The following is a 14,302-nucleotide window of genomic DNA, read 5'->3' as shown; positions in this document are numbered from 1 at the left end:
TATCCTCTTTTTAAGTGTCAAGCTGTCAACCCAAGGTCGTGTGTGTCTGAGTGTGGTGGGTCTCTATATCTGTACTCAATTAGATAGCATAATGTATAGCAGCAGACTCCTGTCCTGCTCCCTGTGAACTTACTAATAATCTCTGCAGCACATCACTGCTCTATTAATCATTCGCCTCTTTTAGCACAACTCCTTCCTCGTTTTAGTTACCTTAATTTAGAGACACCTTTTTTACCACATTTTGTGGTGAACAAACATGGCATTTTTCCCCCTGTGCTTTAGAAGTTTTACAATTTAAGATCACAGTGATTTTAAATTTACGGAGCATGGCCACATGTAGTGAAACCAGACTTATCAGTGAGAAGCAGGAAAGACTGAAGTATAAATGAAAACCACAAACTTGTTAAACAAACCCAAAAACACAGTTTTGTGCTGCCTCATGGCAATAATTAGCAGGTTGACACATTAAAGCGTTTGTCAGAAAGAAAGAAGAAAAAGAGCAATGTTTTTCCCCCCTGATTGCTTGATTTAACTGTAATGACACTGGAAATTGTGCTGGTTCTACTTTAAAATTTCACAGTTGAATGATAAAATATTTCAAAATTATATATGGCGGTACGGTGATTACAAAAAAAAAGTCTTGTCACAGTATAACTAATCTTCAGCTTTGAATCTTTTTGAATGAATCTTTGGATTCGTTGTCATTTCTGTATAACGTGAGCTCCAGCAGACGGTAAGCTTAGCTTAGCCTAGCTTAGCAGAATAACCATGAACTGGAAATAAGCTACTCTAAAACCAGAAAACCAAATCCACTTTGGAGTCAGGAGACAGACACTATCTCTACTTTTAAGATTAGGCTTAAACCTTTCCTTTTGCTAAAGCATATAGTTAGGGCTGGATCAGGTGACCCTGAATCCTCCCATAGTTATACTGCAATAGGTGTAGGCTGCTGGGTGACTCCCATGATGCATTGAGTATTTCTTTTTCACCTTGCTCACTCACACTTGTTAATAGACCTCTCTGCATTGAATCACACTTGTTATTAATCTCTGTCTGTCTGTCTCTGTCTCTCCTTTTCTCACCCCAGCCAGTCGCAGCAGATGGCCCCGCCCCTCCCTGAGCCTGGTTCTGCCGGAGGTTTCTTCCTGTTAAAAGGGAGTTTTTCCTTCCCACTGTTGCCAAAGTGCTTGCTCATAGGGGGGCATATGATTGTTGGGTTTTTCTCTGTATGCATTATTGTAGGGTCTACCTTACAATATAAAACACCATGAGGCGACTGTTGTTGTGATTTGGCACTGTATAAATAAAACTGAATTGAAAACATTTCAAATTGAATTGAATTAAAACCTCAAGCACACAGGCCTAAAGACTAGTTGGCAACCATCTGGCAACTACTGTTCACGAGGGAAAAATGTTTGCTGCATAGTTTCTAGTGTGAAATTGGGCACAAAATGGTAGACCTTAAATACGACTCTTTTGGTCACTAGCAGGTTGCCAGTAGTTTGCATGGCATTGCAGACCTTTCTGCAAACACTCACCAACTACTCCACGCAAAACTGGGAATGTTCACCTTCAAAGTAGAGTTGTGCCTCACTGTTGAAACCAACACATTTCAAAAGGTGCAACTTTGACTTTGGAGGTGAACGTTCTCCGGTTCTATATCGGTTTTAATACTGTGTTTGCATTTCAACCTGTGCGACTGTAGCAGTCTGTTGGAACACAAATTTTTCTCCACTGGCTGGAGGTTCCCAGGGGGGTCACCAGCTGCACTTTAGGCCTGTGTGACTGATGCTTAACTCACTCAAAAAGTTAAAAAAAAAAAAATGCTTTTTCGCACAATAACTGGAATTTAAAAATCTAACTTGCTATTTGAAGTTGCAGGAATTTCAAATTGCAAAAAAAAAAGGGAAAATGATTTTTGTACATTATGCTATGCTAAACTTTGGCCTCCATGTTTATCTTGAAAACTTAAACCCACAGTTTGGCAGTATCACATTCATACTTTCTGTCTTCTTGGACAAACACTCTACCTTTAATATTAAATATGAGATGCCTTAAATGACAATATTCTCACTGGACAACAGCAAAAATAACCCTGGAGTATTTTTGGTAAAATTCATAGCTTAACTTGTGTTTATAACGTGGATGTCAAGGAAGTGTGCCTATCTTTCTTGTTTCTGTGTATATACTGCTTCACGGTAGGTTAACGGCTTTAAATATTCAAATCAAATCCTCCTCTGTCACTACTCTTACTCTTTCAACTCTCGGGTCCAGTTTCTCTCCTTGCCTACCTCTATCTTCATGAAATCCTTGCTTTCTTTTTCATCCTGCTCCAACTGACCTGGCCATGAAAACACTGAGTGCACATCCAGACCCACGCACAGACGCCACACTGTGTTCCTTGGACATGTCTCCACAAGACTCCCAATGTGTGTGTGTGATATAGAAAGCAGAGGAATCACCTTTCTTCTCTGAAAGCCTCTCTCTTATGGGTTAAAAAGACCAAAATATTTTATGATCATGGTATCTTATTAAGCCCAACCAATTCTTGACAGAAAAAAGCCAGAACTGTTTATTTGCTCCAGCCAACACGTCTGATTTATATTTGTCAATAGGTTATTTAACAGACGTCACTGTGACCTTGTCATTTTAATTTAAGTCACGTAGACATGAGGTTAAAAGCAACGCCAACTATATTCGTCTTCCACCTTCTTGAAGTAATCATGTACATGCAAGCCTCTTCTTTCCTCATTCTGTAGCTCGTTTTATGTTTTACACCATTGTAAACACCTTACGTAACTTTGGAGATGTGCCCAGGCCCTGTTTAGATGCACGCGCGCACACACACACACACCAGCTGCCAAAGAATCACTTAACTTGCAATTCTCATAAAAGGCAAAAAGAAAACCTCTGCTTGTGTCACTCTTGAAAAATCCATCCCACCCTTGAGTCCTGAAACTGACTGTAACTCGATTCCCCGATGTGGACCTGAAGCATAGCACACGGAGACTACGGGGGGGGGGGCAGGAGGTGAAAAGAGAGCGAGGGAGATTTGTGTATTCTGGCAGTGGAGCCTGGTGTACGGTGGTTAGTTACTAGTAGCTTTGAATTAAATCTAAATATTTGCAGTGACAGATTTGATTTTTCTCAAAACTGTTTGCTAATCATGAACATGCGAGTGTGTGCAAAAGAGAAGTTAAAGCTTGAATGTCAGTCTCTCTCGCTGTCTGTCACACACACACACACACTATTGCCCACCCATTGACACCAAACCCCCTGTTATGCACACGTGCTGCACCCCCTCCGCACATGCATGTATTTCCATTCTCGTTAAGGAACCCACTGGTTCTTTAATGGTAACTTTAACCTTGGCCTTCACCAATAAAACCTAATCCAGTGTGAAAGGCTGGGGTAAATATACAGCTGATTTATGTACCAGTGAAACAACTGGCTCATTTTATTCAATCCTGTGATCCGAGTTTGCGTCAGAAAGGCCTTGGCAAGAACGTCCGAGCCCACACAGGGAGGCAACGAGACTTTTGCTTGTCTAGTGAAGTGCTTTTTGAAACAAGTTGCCAAACAAACCCTGTGGATCGGTTGCACTTGAAGAGCCACAGGCATCTTTGATGGGCTGTTATTCGTGAATTAAATGGCCTACCCCTGCGCACAGATCTGCAAGAAGTCAGATATCCAGCAGCCCAGCAGTGTGAGCTGTAGACAGCAATCAAACACAGCAGAGCCCATATTAAATCAGCTCTAGGAAGGGACATTAAGTTCTTGCTACCAGATTCCCGGTTTAATTTTGGTGCGAGTGAATGTTAAACTAGTCAGTTTGTCCAGTCTGCTCTTCTACTTTCACTCTGTTAAAAAGAAAAATATCAACTGAAAGTTTGATTTTTTTTACTAGTTTTACGGCTGTCAAATTAAAACATTTTTCTTTGAGACAGGCTGGGAGAAATGTAAAATGTAATTTAAAATGTAATTTAAAAGATGGGCACAGCTACTTTGACATTACTGATTGGTTTGTTCTGTTTTGAAGTCTTAATTTTGGGATCAGTTTTTTTTTTTTCAAACACAGCAGTGGCTTACAAAATGTTATAAAAAATAAGCAGAAATAAAAATCCCAAATCACTGTTTAAAACGAAAAATGATTTATTAGACAAATAAGAAACCTAATTCACATTTTTATTCCTAATTTTGAGCCGGCACACTGGCAGAATAAGCAGAAATTAATTAAGTATAGGATTCAACCACTAAAGTTATTTTTTCTATTCAGAATTGTAAGTAAATAGCTGGAATTTGGAATCTTAGTACTAAAACTTAAAACTTAATACTATTATTTTTTCTTGCTTTTTTGTAAAACAGTAAATTTGAAAATTTGTGGAAAACAAAAATAATTATATTTTTGCATTACAAATATGAATTTTGATTCCAAAGTTAGTGAATGCTGATGAATTAAACAAAAAAAAGACTTTTAGTAATTAGCAACAGTGTTAATTTCGCTCTTGCACTGGGTGGTGGTCTAATAAATTTGTGGAGCACTACAGTTTCTGATTAACTTCCTGTAAAAAAGTCCATCACCTGCAGTTTTATTACGTTTCCCCATGCTGAATATCTCAAACAAGTCGATCTAAGAACAAAAATGAACAGATTGCTTTTAAATGTAGCCGTTCCCTCAAAAACATCTGAGTGGGTGTTTGTTTGCATTGTGACTTCAAGATGTCAAACAGCTCAGCTCAGAAGCCAGCTTCTTGGCTTGGCTTCTGCTTTGACCTTTAACCTATAAAGTAACCTAATACTAATCTCTAATCAAAAATGTAAAGTAATTCTACACCTGAAACCAAAACTGTGAAGGGTACGCTGTAAGCCGTGTATTTTTCAGTATTTTGAAGATTTTTTTTCCTGAGCTTGGAAGCGATCTGTTCATAACACAGATAAAATCATGAGAACACATACATAAAAAGACACACTTAAATCGCACAAATACAGATTACAAAAAGTGCTGCTCTTTGGGGGTGAACAGGCCACACACACACGCCCTAACAAGCGTCCACAATAAGTAAAAACGACATCTGTGTAAATCTGGCCACACACACACATACACAGACACACACACACACACCGGCTCTATTGTTGCATGTAAGGGTGAGTCAGACCCTATCAGTGAACCCAAACAATAATAAAGTGAAGTTTAAGGAATGGAATGCCAGTCAGTCAAACACAAAAGGACAGATAACGCCAAAAAGCCCCAAATTTCACACAAATTTACAGAAATGGCATGAGAACCCAAAGTCTTGCAGGATACGGATCTGGAGGCTTGTGTGCGATAAAAGAAGTTTCCTTACAAAAATACGAGACTTGTAATTCACTGCATTGTAGCAAACGCAGCTTAATCTAATCTCGACCTCTTTCTTGGAAGTGAAGATTTTAAAAGAAAAAAAGACGTCCAACATATCTGATAAATTACTTGTTGTATAAAAAAGTAATTTCCTCATTTTAAGAAGAACCCACTAGTAGTTTTTGTGAAATTCTTTAGAACCAAGTCTTCAGTACGTCATCATGATCAGTAACTTTTATCTCTTGACTGGATGAAACATGATGATTTTGCTGTTAAAAAATGCATTTAAAGACTTTTGCAGACCAGGTGAAATTCAGCAAACCACCCATCAATCCATCCATTTTCTCTCATTTATCCCACTCATCCCACTGGCGTCTATCCCAGCTGTCATAGGGTGAGAGGTGTGGTACACCGTGGACAGGCTGCCAGTCTATCATATGGCTATCATGGAGAAACTGATAAACATTCACACCTATGGGCAATTCCACATTATCAGGTTATCTAACAAGCATGTCCTTTGGACTCCAGACGCAGGTACAATTCCACTGAGGAAGGGCCCAGCGGGCTGGTGGAGTCAAACCTAGGACTAGAGTCTGACCGATATAGGAATTTTAAAAGTGATACTGATACCGATATTTGGTGAGTTTAAAAATCTGATATATTGGCTGATATTTTTTTCTTTCCGATACATGAAACAAACAGATTTACATAAAATTTCATACATACATTTCAAACATATTGTAAACAATGAAGTTACAAAGGGCCCTCTGGTGGACATACTATGCGACAACAACAGCCATAACATGGTTGAAGGATGTCTCTTCTATTTCTTTATTACCGTTTTAAATATTCATTTATTAACAGTTATAAATGCAGATACAGCTATGTCTGCCGGACTCTTACCAGGACCTTCTTGCTCTGAGGTGACAGTACTAACCACAACACCACCAAATACAAACAAAGGCTTAAAAGCCAGTTTCTCAAATAATATGCATATTTTTTCTTCATTAACAAACTAAAGGTTGTTAAAAAGTTGCATGAACTGAGAAAATTCTGATAAAAGACATTTGGTCTTATTTATTTATTTATTTAATCACAGCATTTGGTAATCAAAGAAATGTTCATTAGAACTAAATATCTAAAATGTTTTAAGTCTTTAAGCTCTTAATACACCACCTCTGGACATTTAGCAAGCGCAAAACTAATCTGGTGCAGCCACTGTCATTGTCCACTGTCACTGGTAAATGGTGACTGATTGATATTACTCATCGAGACCGATACTGGCCAATACTGAGGTTCGGCACAGAAGAGTACTGTGGCACTCTAACCAATCACTGAACAGGCTTTAATTTAGTGTTAATGTCTTTCCATGTTAACTCTTTAGGATGTGACTCTGCCAAAAGAGTTTTTCCTTCTAATTATCCTGCTTATTTCAAAGTAACGCTCCCAACATTCAGAGAACATGTATATTTATGCCTGATGCGATTCACTGTTTTTCTGAGCGTGCTTGATCCAGCAGCAAAGGACACAAAACGAAGAGCGGGCGCGCGACACACCCATGAGCTCAGAAACTTCGGTGTTTACATGTGTCTGTTTGCTTGTATGTGAATGCCACTGCTGTGAGGCAGCGCTGGAGAATTCCTCTTTGTACGATGGTTATTGTTGCAAACATCTTTTGTCTTAAAACAACCAGCACAGGCATGGGGTGTAACTCTATTGCAATTCAAAGAAGGGCCTGTTTCCAGAATAGCTGGCCTTCGCATGAGAACCGGGGGATTCCCCACATGCAATTCATTTAGTCTCTGTCCAGTATCATCTCTAAACTATTCCTTGTGTGATTTCCTTCTCTGACATGTCAAACAAAAAAAGTTTTTTAAAAACCCCCCAGAAAGACTGAAATCAAGTGAACTGCTTATAAAATAACCTTTTAACCCCATACCAAGATTCTCTATCTTGACATTAAAAGTCAGTAAATCCTGATTATGGTAAGTTGCTCAATTTCTGATACAGGATTGTTACTTTTATGCCAAGTGAGTCTAAGTTTGATAAGCACAGATGAGGTCACAGCATTAAAACCACCTGTCTAATAGTGTATAGGTCACGTTGCTAATGTTAAGACAATGTTATGTGTTTCAGGCTGGACTCTCTGACTTGATGGGGATTTCAAAAATAACCGCAAACAATAAAATACATGGTTTTATAATGGTTTTATGTTTTCACATGATGTCATCTTTGGACCACAGATTGGACCATTTCAGTCCTGCCAAACTTCTCTGACTCTCTTTGTCACTTTGAATGCAAACCTGTTATATCATGAATGAAAAAAGTGGCCATGAAGCATATCCAATGCCAAATGTCATTTTTCTTCTTCCATGCGTCACACGCTTACAGGTGTTGATCTCATATAGACATGGACAGCGCACCACTGAAGCAGATTTCATGCACCATCAGGATCATACATCAGTTTCTTTCATTCCTGCCGAACAATATATGTGCACCTCCCACTGCAGTGTGTCAGAAATCACAGGCAACGCTTCTCAGCACATTTCCTTAATGCCAAAAATAAACTTCTGCTGTTTAACTAGCAGTTCTGACTGATAAGCCTATCTCTCCTGTATTTCATGTCCCCTCCTACACTCCGCTGCACCATCAGCAATGACTCCAATTGTCATCGTGTACTTTCCCCTGCTGGGACTCGATGAGCAGCAGCTCACTGACGCCACTTGTGTTCTTCCAAGGAGCACATGTGCAACAGAACAAGTCGCTGCAGTAGCGTTTTATTGATTACTAGACGAGTAAATAAAACCGAACCCAGTGGAAGAGGAGCCCACATCCACACATCCATCGGCGACGTGCATATTTCTGCACACATCTGTAACTCACTTAAAAGCATTCTTGCCCTACAGCTTCTCTCCACTTGCTGCCCTAACCAAATGGCTCCAATGTGTGTGCGTGTGTGTGTGTGTGTTTTGTTGTTTTGTTTTTTACACACGCAGGTAAGCTCGTGGATTTCCGTCTACCTTGACTGCTTGTAAATTCCGCGTTCCGTTGTTTAACAAGTCCGATCAGGCAAATCTGCCTTCGGAGCGTCCGGCAACTCAAACTCCCGGGCCGAACTTTACTCATAAACCCCATTCCAGAAACAAATGAAGAAAAAACTGTGTAAACCCGCTTAACTCTATAATAAATAAGTAAATAAACCAGCAGCAATGTTCCTATAACATTTCTTAATGACCTGCAGCAGCTCTGCTGTTGAATGCCTTGTTTCCCTCGACTTTTGTGTGACTGTTATTATTATTTACTTATTCATTTTGCAGTACTCCAAATACTGTGCACAGATTTTGTGTGTGGGTATGTTTTTTCAGCCTTGCAACAATATTCAGAGTGTGAATGTGACGCTGAGTTGTGAATTTGAACACACACTGGATCTGTTTCTTGGAAGTTCCGAGCCCAGCGAGGACCTCTCTCGAGAAGCTCTCTGGTAAATCGGGCCAACACAGGAACCACATGTGGCTCCAAATACAAACAAACAAAAGAGGGGAAAAAAGGTTAAAGTGAGTGGAAACCAGCTCTCACCTGTGATATCGACATATTCAGGTAGACAAAGAGTCCCGTGGTCGAAGCAATCTGCAACACCACCACCACTATCACCACCATAGCCACCCACATCTTGGACGGCGTCTCCCGGCGCGCTGCCGCGTTCGGCCCGCCTGCCGGGACCATCATGTAGGTGGTTGATTCGCTGCTCACCGATCTGAAATAATCCTGTTGCTGTGCGCTCGGAGTGGCCATGGCATTCCCGACGCATGAGTGAACCATTAAAACCAAGGGAGCAGCGAAACGACAATAGCCTCCACAGACCTGAGCGACTGACCGAAAATTAGAGCAAAATTAGATTTCCATGAGACGGCAGCTGCCAGCGCAGCTTCTCACTCGGAGCTCAGCTCAGCGGGAGAGGGAAGGGGAGGACAAGAGAGGAGAGGAGCGCGGGCAAGAGAGGAGAAAGACTTGAAAGTTAAAGTTCGGATGTGTCCATGTCCGCTGAGCGCTCAGCTGCCGTTTAAAGCGGGGCTGGAGCCGCAAAAGGAGGCAGAGAGCACAGCAGAGAGGGGCTGGTTTAACCTCTTCATCACCCTGGAGCTGTGGAGGAATTCGCTCTCTCTCTCTCACACACACACTCTCTCTCTCCCATGCACTGTTCTTTCAGTTTCAGCGCGCACTCTGCTGCCAAACGTTTCAAAAACACAAACTAAAACAGAAAGATTAACTTCAACTTCAAGGGTTCATTATTTCCTTAAATTTACTGTTTGTTACTGATTTTTTTTTTTAAATCTACATTTCAACATTCACACACACACACACACACACACACACACACACACACACACACACACATAATGTTTTTAATGATCTGTGGTGTCCATATGTAACTTGTACTGTGTGCAGGTCTAGGCTCTTGGGGGAGTCCCATGATGAGTTCACTGAGAGTTTCTTCTTCAGTCACCTTTTTTTTCACTCACTATGTGTTTATACACCTCTGCATTTAATCATTAGTTATTATTCATCTCTGGCTCTCTTCCACAGCATGTTTTTGTCCTGTCTTACTCCCTTAATCCTAACAAGTCGTGGCAGATGGACGCTCCCCCCTGAGTGTGGCACTGCTGGAGGTTTCTTCCTGTTAAAAGGGAGTTTTTCCTTCACCGTTGCCAAAGCGTTTGCTCACAGGGGGGCAAATGATTGCAGGGGTTTTCTCTGTTATTTTTATATTATTGTAGGGTCTTTATGTTACAATGTAAAATCCCTTAAGGCAACTGTTGTTGTGATTTCGGGGCTGTAAAATAAAACTGGATTGAATTGAATACTGTATATAATGATGTGTCAGAAGAATACAAGATGTTTACACTCATGTCTTTCAGTATACAAGGTGACAGATGATAGATGACTCAACCTGTAGCTGGTACATGTAAGTAACTTCCTGTTTCACCTAAAGGACCAGGACACCTGCCAATACAATGCTGAAGCCCATAAATCAATAAATAAATAAATTAAAAAAAAAAAAGTTTTTGGACTTATCAACAAACGAGTCAGCTGGGTTAGTCACCTGCACTCAAACTGTATTGCGTGCATTGCACACAGACAGCTGCTTAATGGTGTCGGCTACAGCTGAATCCACATCCACACAACTGAAACAACATGACAACATACTAACACATGAGGTAATAATAATAACAATAATTATTATTATTATTATTAGCATTGTCATCCTACAATCAATAAATAAATCAGACATGAAGACTTTTGGTTTCACACTCTCCCACATTTAATTGGTGTAGTAGTAACTGGATTAAGACAACATAGTTTGTTTAATTCTTTATTTTATTATATTCCACTGTATTGTAAATGATAGTTGACATTATATTGTTATGTAGTTTAAGTTGCGTGTCTTATTATTTCTCTGAGTTAGCTGCCTGCTGGTCTGGTTGTTCCTGGTTTGATGAGGAGGCGGTAGGCGAAGCTGCTTAAAGTGCAGATGTGAATTTGCAAAGTGGATTTAAACCACCTGTCACAGATTGAGGTGTGTTGCACTGGGTTTGGTTATTGTTCCTCCACTATGCATTTGTAATATCCTTTATACTGGTGGAAGAGTGAGTTTGAGTAATGCTGATTTTAGTTGACTTTTGGTGTGATGCGATTTATTTCTTTAAATAGCTTAAAATTATATAAAAAATTGTATTTTTAATATAATTTCAAGTAACATAAAACCCACTTTTTGGCCAGTTCATTTTTACCTTTGTGTGCTTTGACTGTGTGTAAAGTACAACTAAAACAGCACATTTCAACTGATCAAAAGTGGATCACAGTTGGTGTGCTGTGAGGAAAGGTGCGCCCTGGTCTTTTGTTATGAAGATCCTGTGATTAAAAAAACATTTTCTCAAATACAAATCTACTTATGGCAGCAGCGGGGAGATTGGTGATCAGAACACATCATTTTGCCGTGTGGAGCAAACCACAAAAACCACCGGACTGGTGACTCATCTCCGAAAGATTTTTTAAAAAAGCAGACTGTCAATAGGAGCTCCTGCAAAAGTCTACCTGCCTTTTGGCTTTAGTTGGATTGTTTTGTGTTAATGCCAACACCGTGTCAAACGCTTAAGAGGTACTTAGGCAACAAACATCTCTTCTGAAAGTAAGTAGGACTACTTCTATAGAGTGAGTATAGAGGGAGTATTCTATAAAAAGGCAGTGAATAGAGAGGCTGAGTGCCATAGTCTACTAAAAAATCACAACAAAAGACGTGCTAAGATTACTGTGGAAGTTTTTCTCCATAACTGTAAAAATAAAAAATAAATATTATATCTATATATATTTTATTTTCTTGCAGTTATGAAAACAAGCCTCCATGTATACTCCACATATTTACCAATCCGTTTTGATTTAATAACTCAAACATATGAGAAAATAACTTGAAATTTCAAAAATAACTCTAACTATAAGTAAAGTAACATAAACAAGATTCCATAGCTTATAAACAGAGCACAAAACACAGAAAAATCAACATGCAGACTAGATGAGCTGGAGATCAAACTATTGACCTTCCAGTAAATAGATGACCTGCTGTACGTCCTGAGTCACAACCTATCAGAGAACTACCAGCTGTAGCCTGCTGTGTCAGCATCCATCTGTCATTAAAAACTGTCACACTTCCATTCGTGCAAGACATTTAATTACGTTCAAATCAGTTTTAATTATTTAGTGCAATCACAACAATAGTCACCTTAAGCATCTTATATTGTAGGGTTTTTACCTTACAATATACAATACAATACAAAGAAAAGCCCAACAATCAAAACACTATGTGTCATGAGCCTGAGTCTGGGAACCCAGAGCTCATGTGTTTTTTGGACTTGTTTATATTTTTGATGGCAGGTGTGTGCGTATTGTGCTGATGTCCCTGTTTCCCTGCTGCAGGTGTGTGTGTGTGTGTGTGCTGGTGTATCCGGTAGGCCGGTTTACAGGCACCAACAGGTCTGGTGAGCGTGCCCTTCCAGGTGGCTGACCACACCCAAGGATGATGACACACAATTTCAGCTCATCAGCCACATCTTCTCATCAGCGGGGTAGCTTCTTAGCAGTATGGCTGAGGTCCTCGACACTGGATTGTTGCGTGAGACTTCCCGTCAGTTTCCCAGCAAGTCAGTCTGAGTGTAAGATTGTCGCTGTGAGAGTGTTCATACATCTGCCTCTGTGATTTGTCCCAGTAGGACTGCGAAAACGAGAGGGCAGGGAGCACCGGGTGCACGGACACTAGGGAGAAGACGCGGCACGGGAGTCCGGGAAGCACAGGGATTTATTGTTGTTGTGTATAATTTACTGCACTGTAAATAAACTCACAGCTTTCCTCACACGAAGTCCAGCGTTTGGGTCCTACTTCCCCAACCCACGGTCTGCCATCGCAGTCCGTGACACTATGAGCAAGGACTTGGCAACAGTGGGAAGGAAAAACTCCCTTTTAACAGGAAGAAACCTCCAGAAGAACAAGGATTGGGAGGGGCATCCATCTGTCTCAACCGGCTGAGTGTGAGGAAGACTTGACAAATATGCTGTGGAAGAGAGCCAGACATTAATAAATACTAGCAGTTAAATGCAGAGTAGCATAAAAATGCAGTGACATTCAACACAGGCTAAAACTAATATTTGTTCCAGGCTGTAAACATGTTTTCTTACCTCTCCCGTAAAGTTCTTCACTTGGAAGAACATGGAAGTCTCGAGTCAGCCTCTTGTGGCCGTTGGATGAACTTTCTTGTTGCCTTAAATACGCAGTCTTTTCTAATGATCTCATGAAGGTTTTCTGCTTGTTAAGATCTGGAAAGACTATAGCTGTTTACAAAAACCTTTCAATAATCACACACACATAGCTGAATCTTGTGGTTCCAACTTCTCAAACCTGAATATTTGCCCATTTCTTAGTCTTCACTAATAAATATATAAAACAAACTTTTTCTGATCACCAGCAGAGGAACTGATAATGAAAACAAGCCTCTGCTGCTGAAACAGGCTGATGAGATAATGTTTTTCCTTTTCTGTCTTGTAATCTTTGTATTCTCTGAGCGGCTGTCTGAGCCCCATTTGTATGCATGTCTGTGGTCTGTTCTAAAGCTTTACCCTGTCTGAGAGCAAATATTTACCCAACGCCCCCCAGTTTATCTGTGCAGCCACAATTAAATATTTGAACATCAGTTTCCAAAAACATCACAAAGCAGCGTTTGGGTGTTTTCAGAGATGTGACCTTTGGGGATGATTTTATTGGGGTCTGCAGTCAAAATGTTGCATAAAGGCTCCATCCTGCCTTAAATCACCATTGTCTTGGTTGTCTTTCTTATTGTCTTTGGAAATAAAATCATGATTTAGCGCATATCTAAAGCTTTAGAGGACAGTCAGTCAGAAACAGTGTTTGCAGTTCAGCTGTAAACAACGCCCTTTGCTTTGTTTCCTTCCCACTGCCACAAACAGCTGCGTGTGTCTGTTCAGCATCAGAGCTGTTTATCAGTGATGGGAGGCAATGAGTCGACAAAGGAGGCAACCTTGGGTTGCTGCCAGTTGGAGAGCAACCCTTCTGCTCTTAAAACTTTAGTCTGAAGAAAAGCTGAAACATTTTCAGGACTGGCCTCCGAGGATGTTTAAGCCAGAGAAACCAGAGTCTAATGAGGCACTTCCCTGTGTGTTTCCTTTTCCTTTCAGTTTTGTTGCATTGAAGAATCGGTGATACTTTTATGTGTGAAACTCTGTAGAGGTACAATCTGAAAGCATTTACTGCTTTCAATGCCACTTCTTCCTGGAAAAGCCTTTTGAAGACTGAAAATTGTTGTGGTGTGATACAGAAGTGCCAGAGGTTTTAGAACCAGATGTAAAAGCTATTCATTCCAACTGGGACATCGTGCTAGGACTTGACAAGCGAAAATCTCA

General features: G+C 40.3%; 1 protein-coding gene across 1 annotated transcript in view; it reads right to left on the bottom strand.

Annotated features, from left to right (window-relative positions):
* Positions 1–9,456, bottom strand: part of tnfsf10l (TNF superfamily member 10, like) — a 74,867-nt gene extending 65,411 nt beyond the window's left edge. The window contains exon 1 of the mRNA XM_031742114.2: positions 8,915–9,456. Within this exon, the coding sequence (XP_031597974.1) occupies positions 8,915–9,157 (243 nt within the window). The 5' untranslated portion in view covers positions 9,158–9,456. The remainder of the gene's footprint in view (positions 1–8,914) is intronic.
* Between the last annotated feature and the right edge of the window lie 4,846 nt (positions 9,457–14,302).

This window comes from Oreochromis aureus, linkage group 3 (assembly GCF_013358895.1).
Source record: "Oreochromis aureus strain Israel breed Guangdong linkage group 3, ZZ_aureus, whole genome shotgun sequence".
In the NCBI taxonomy this organism is placed as follows: domain Eukaryota; kingdom Metazoa; phylum Chordata; class Actinopteri; order Cichliformes; family Cichlidae; genus Oreochromis; species Oreochromis aureus.
This window is presented reverse-complemented; position numbering and strand designations above follow the sequence as displayed.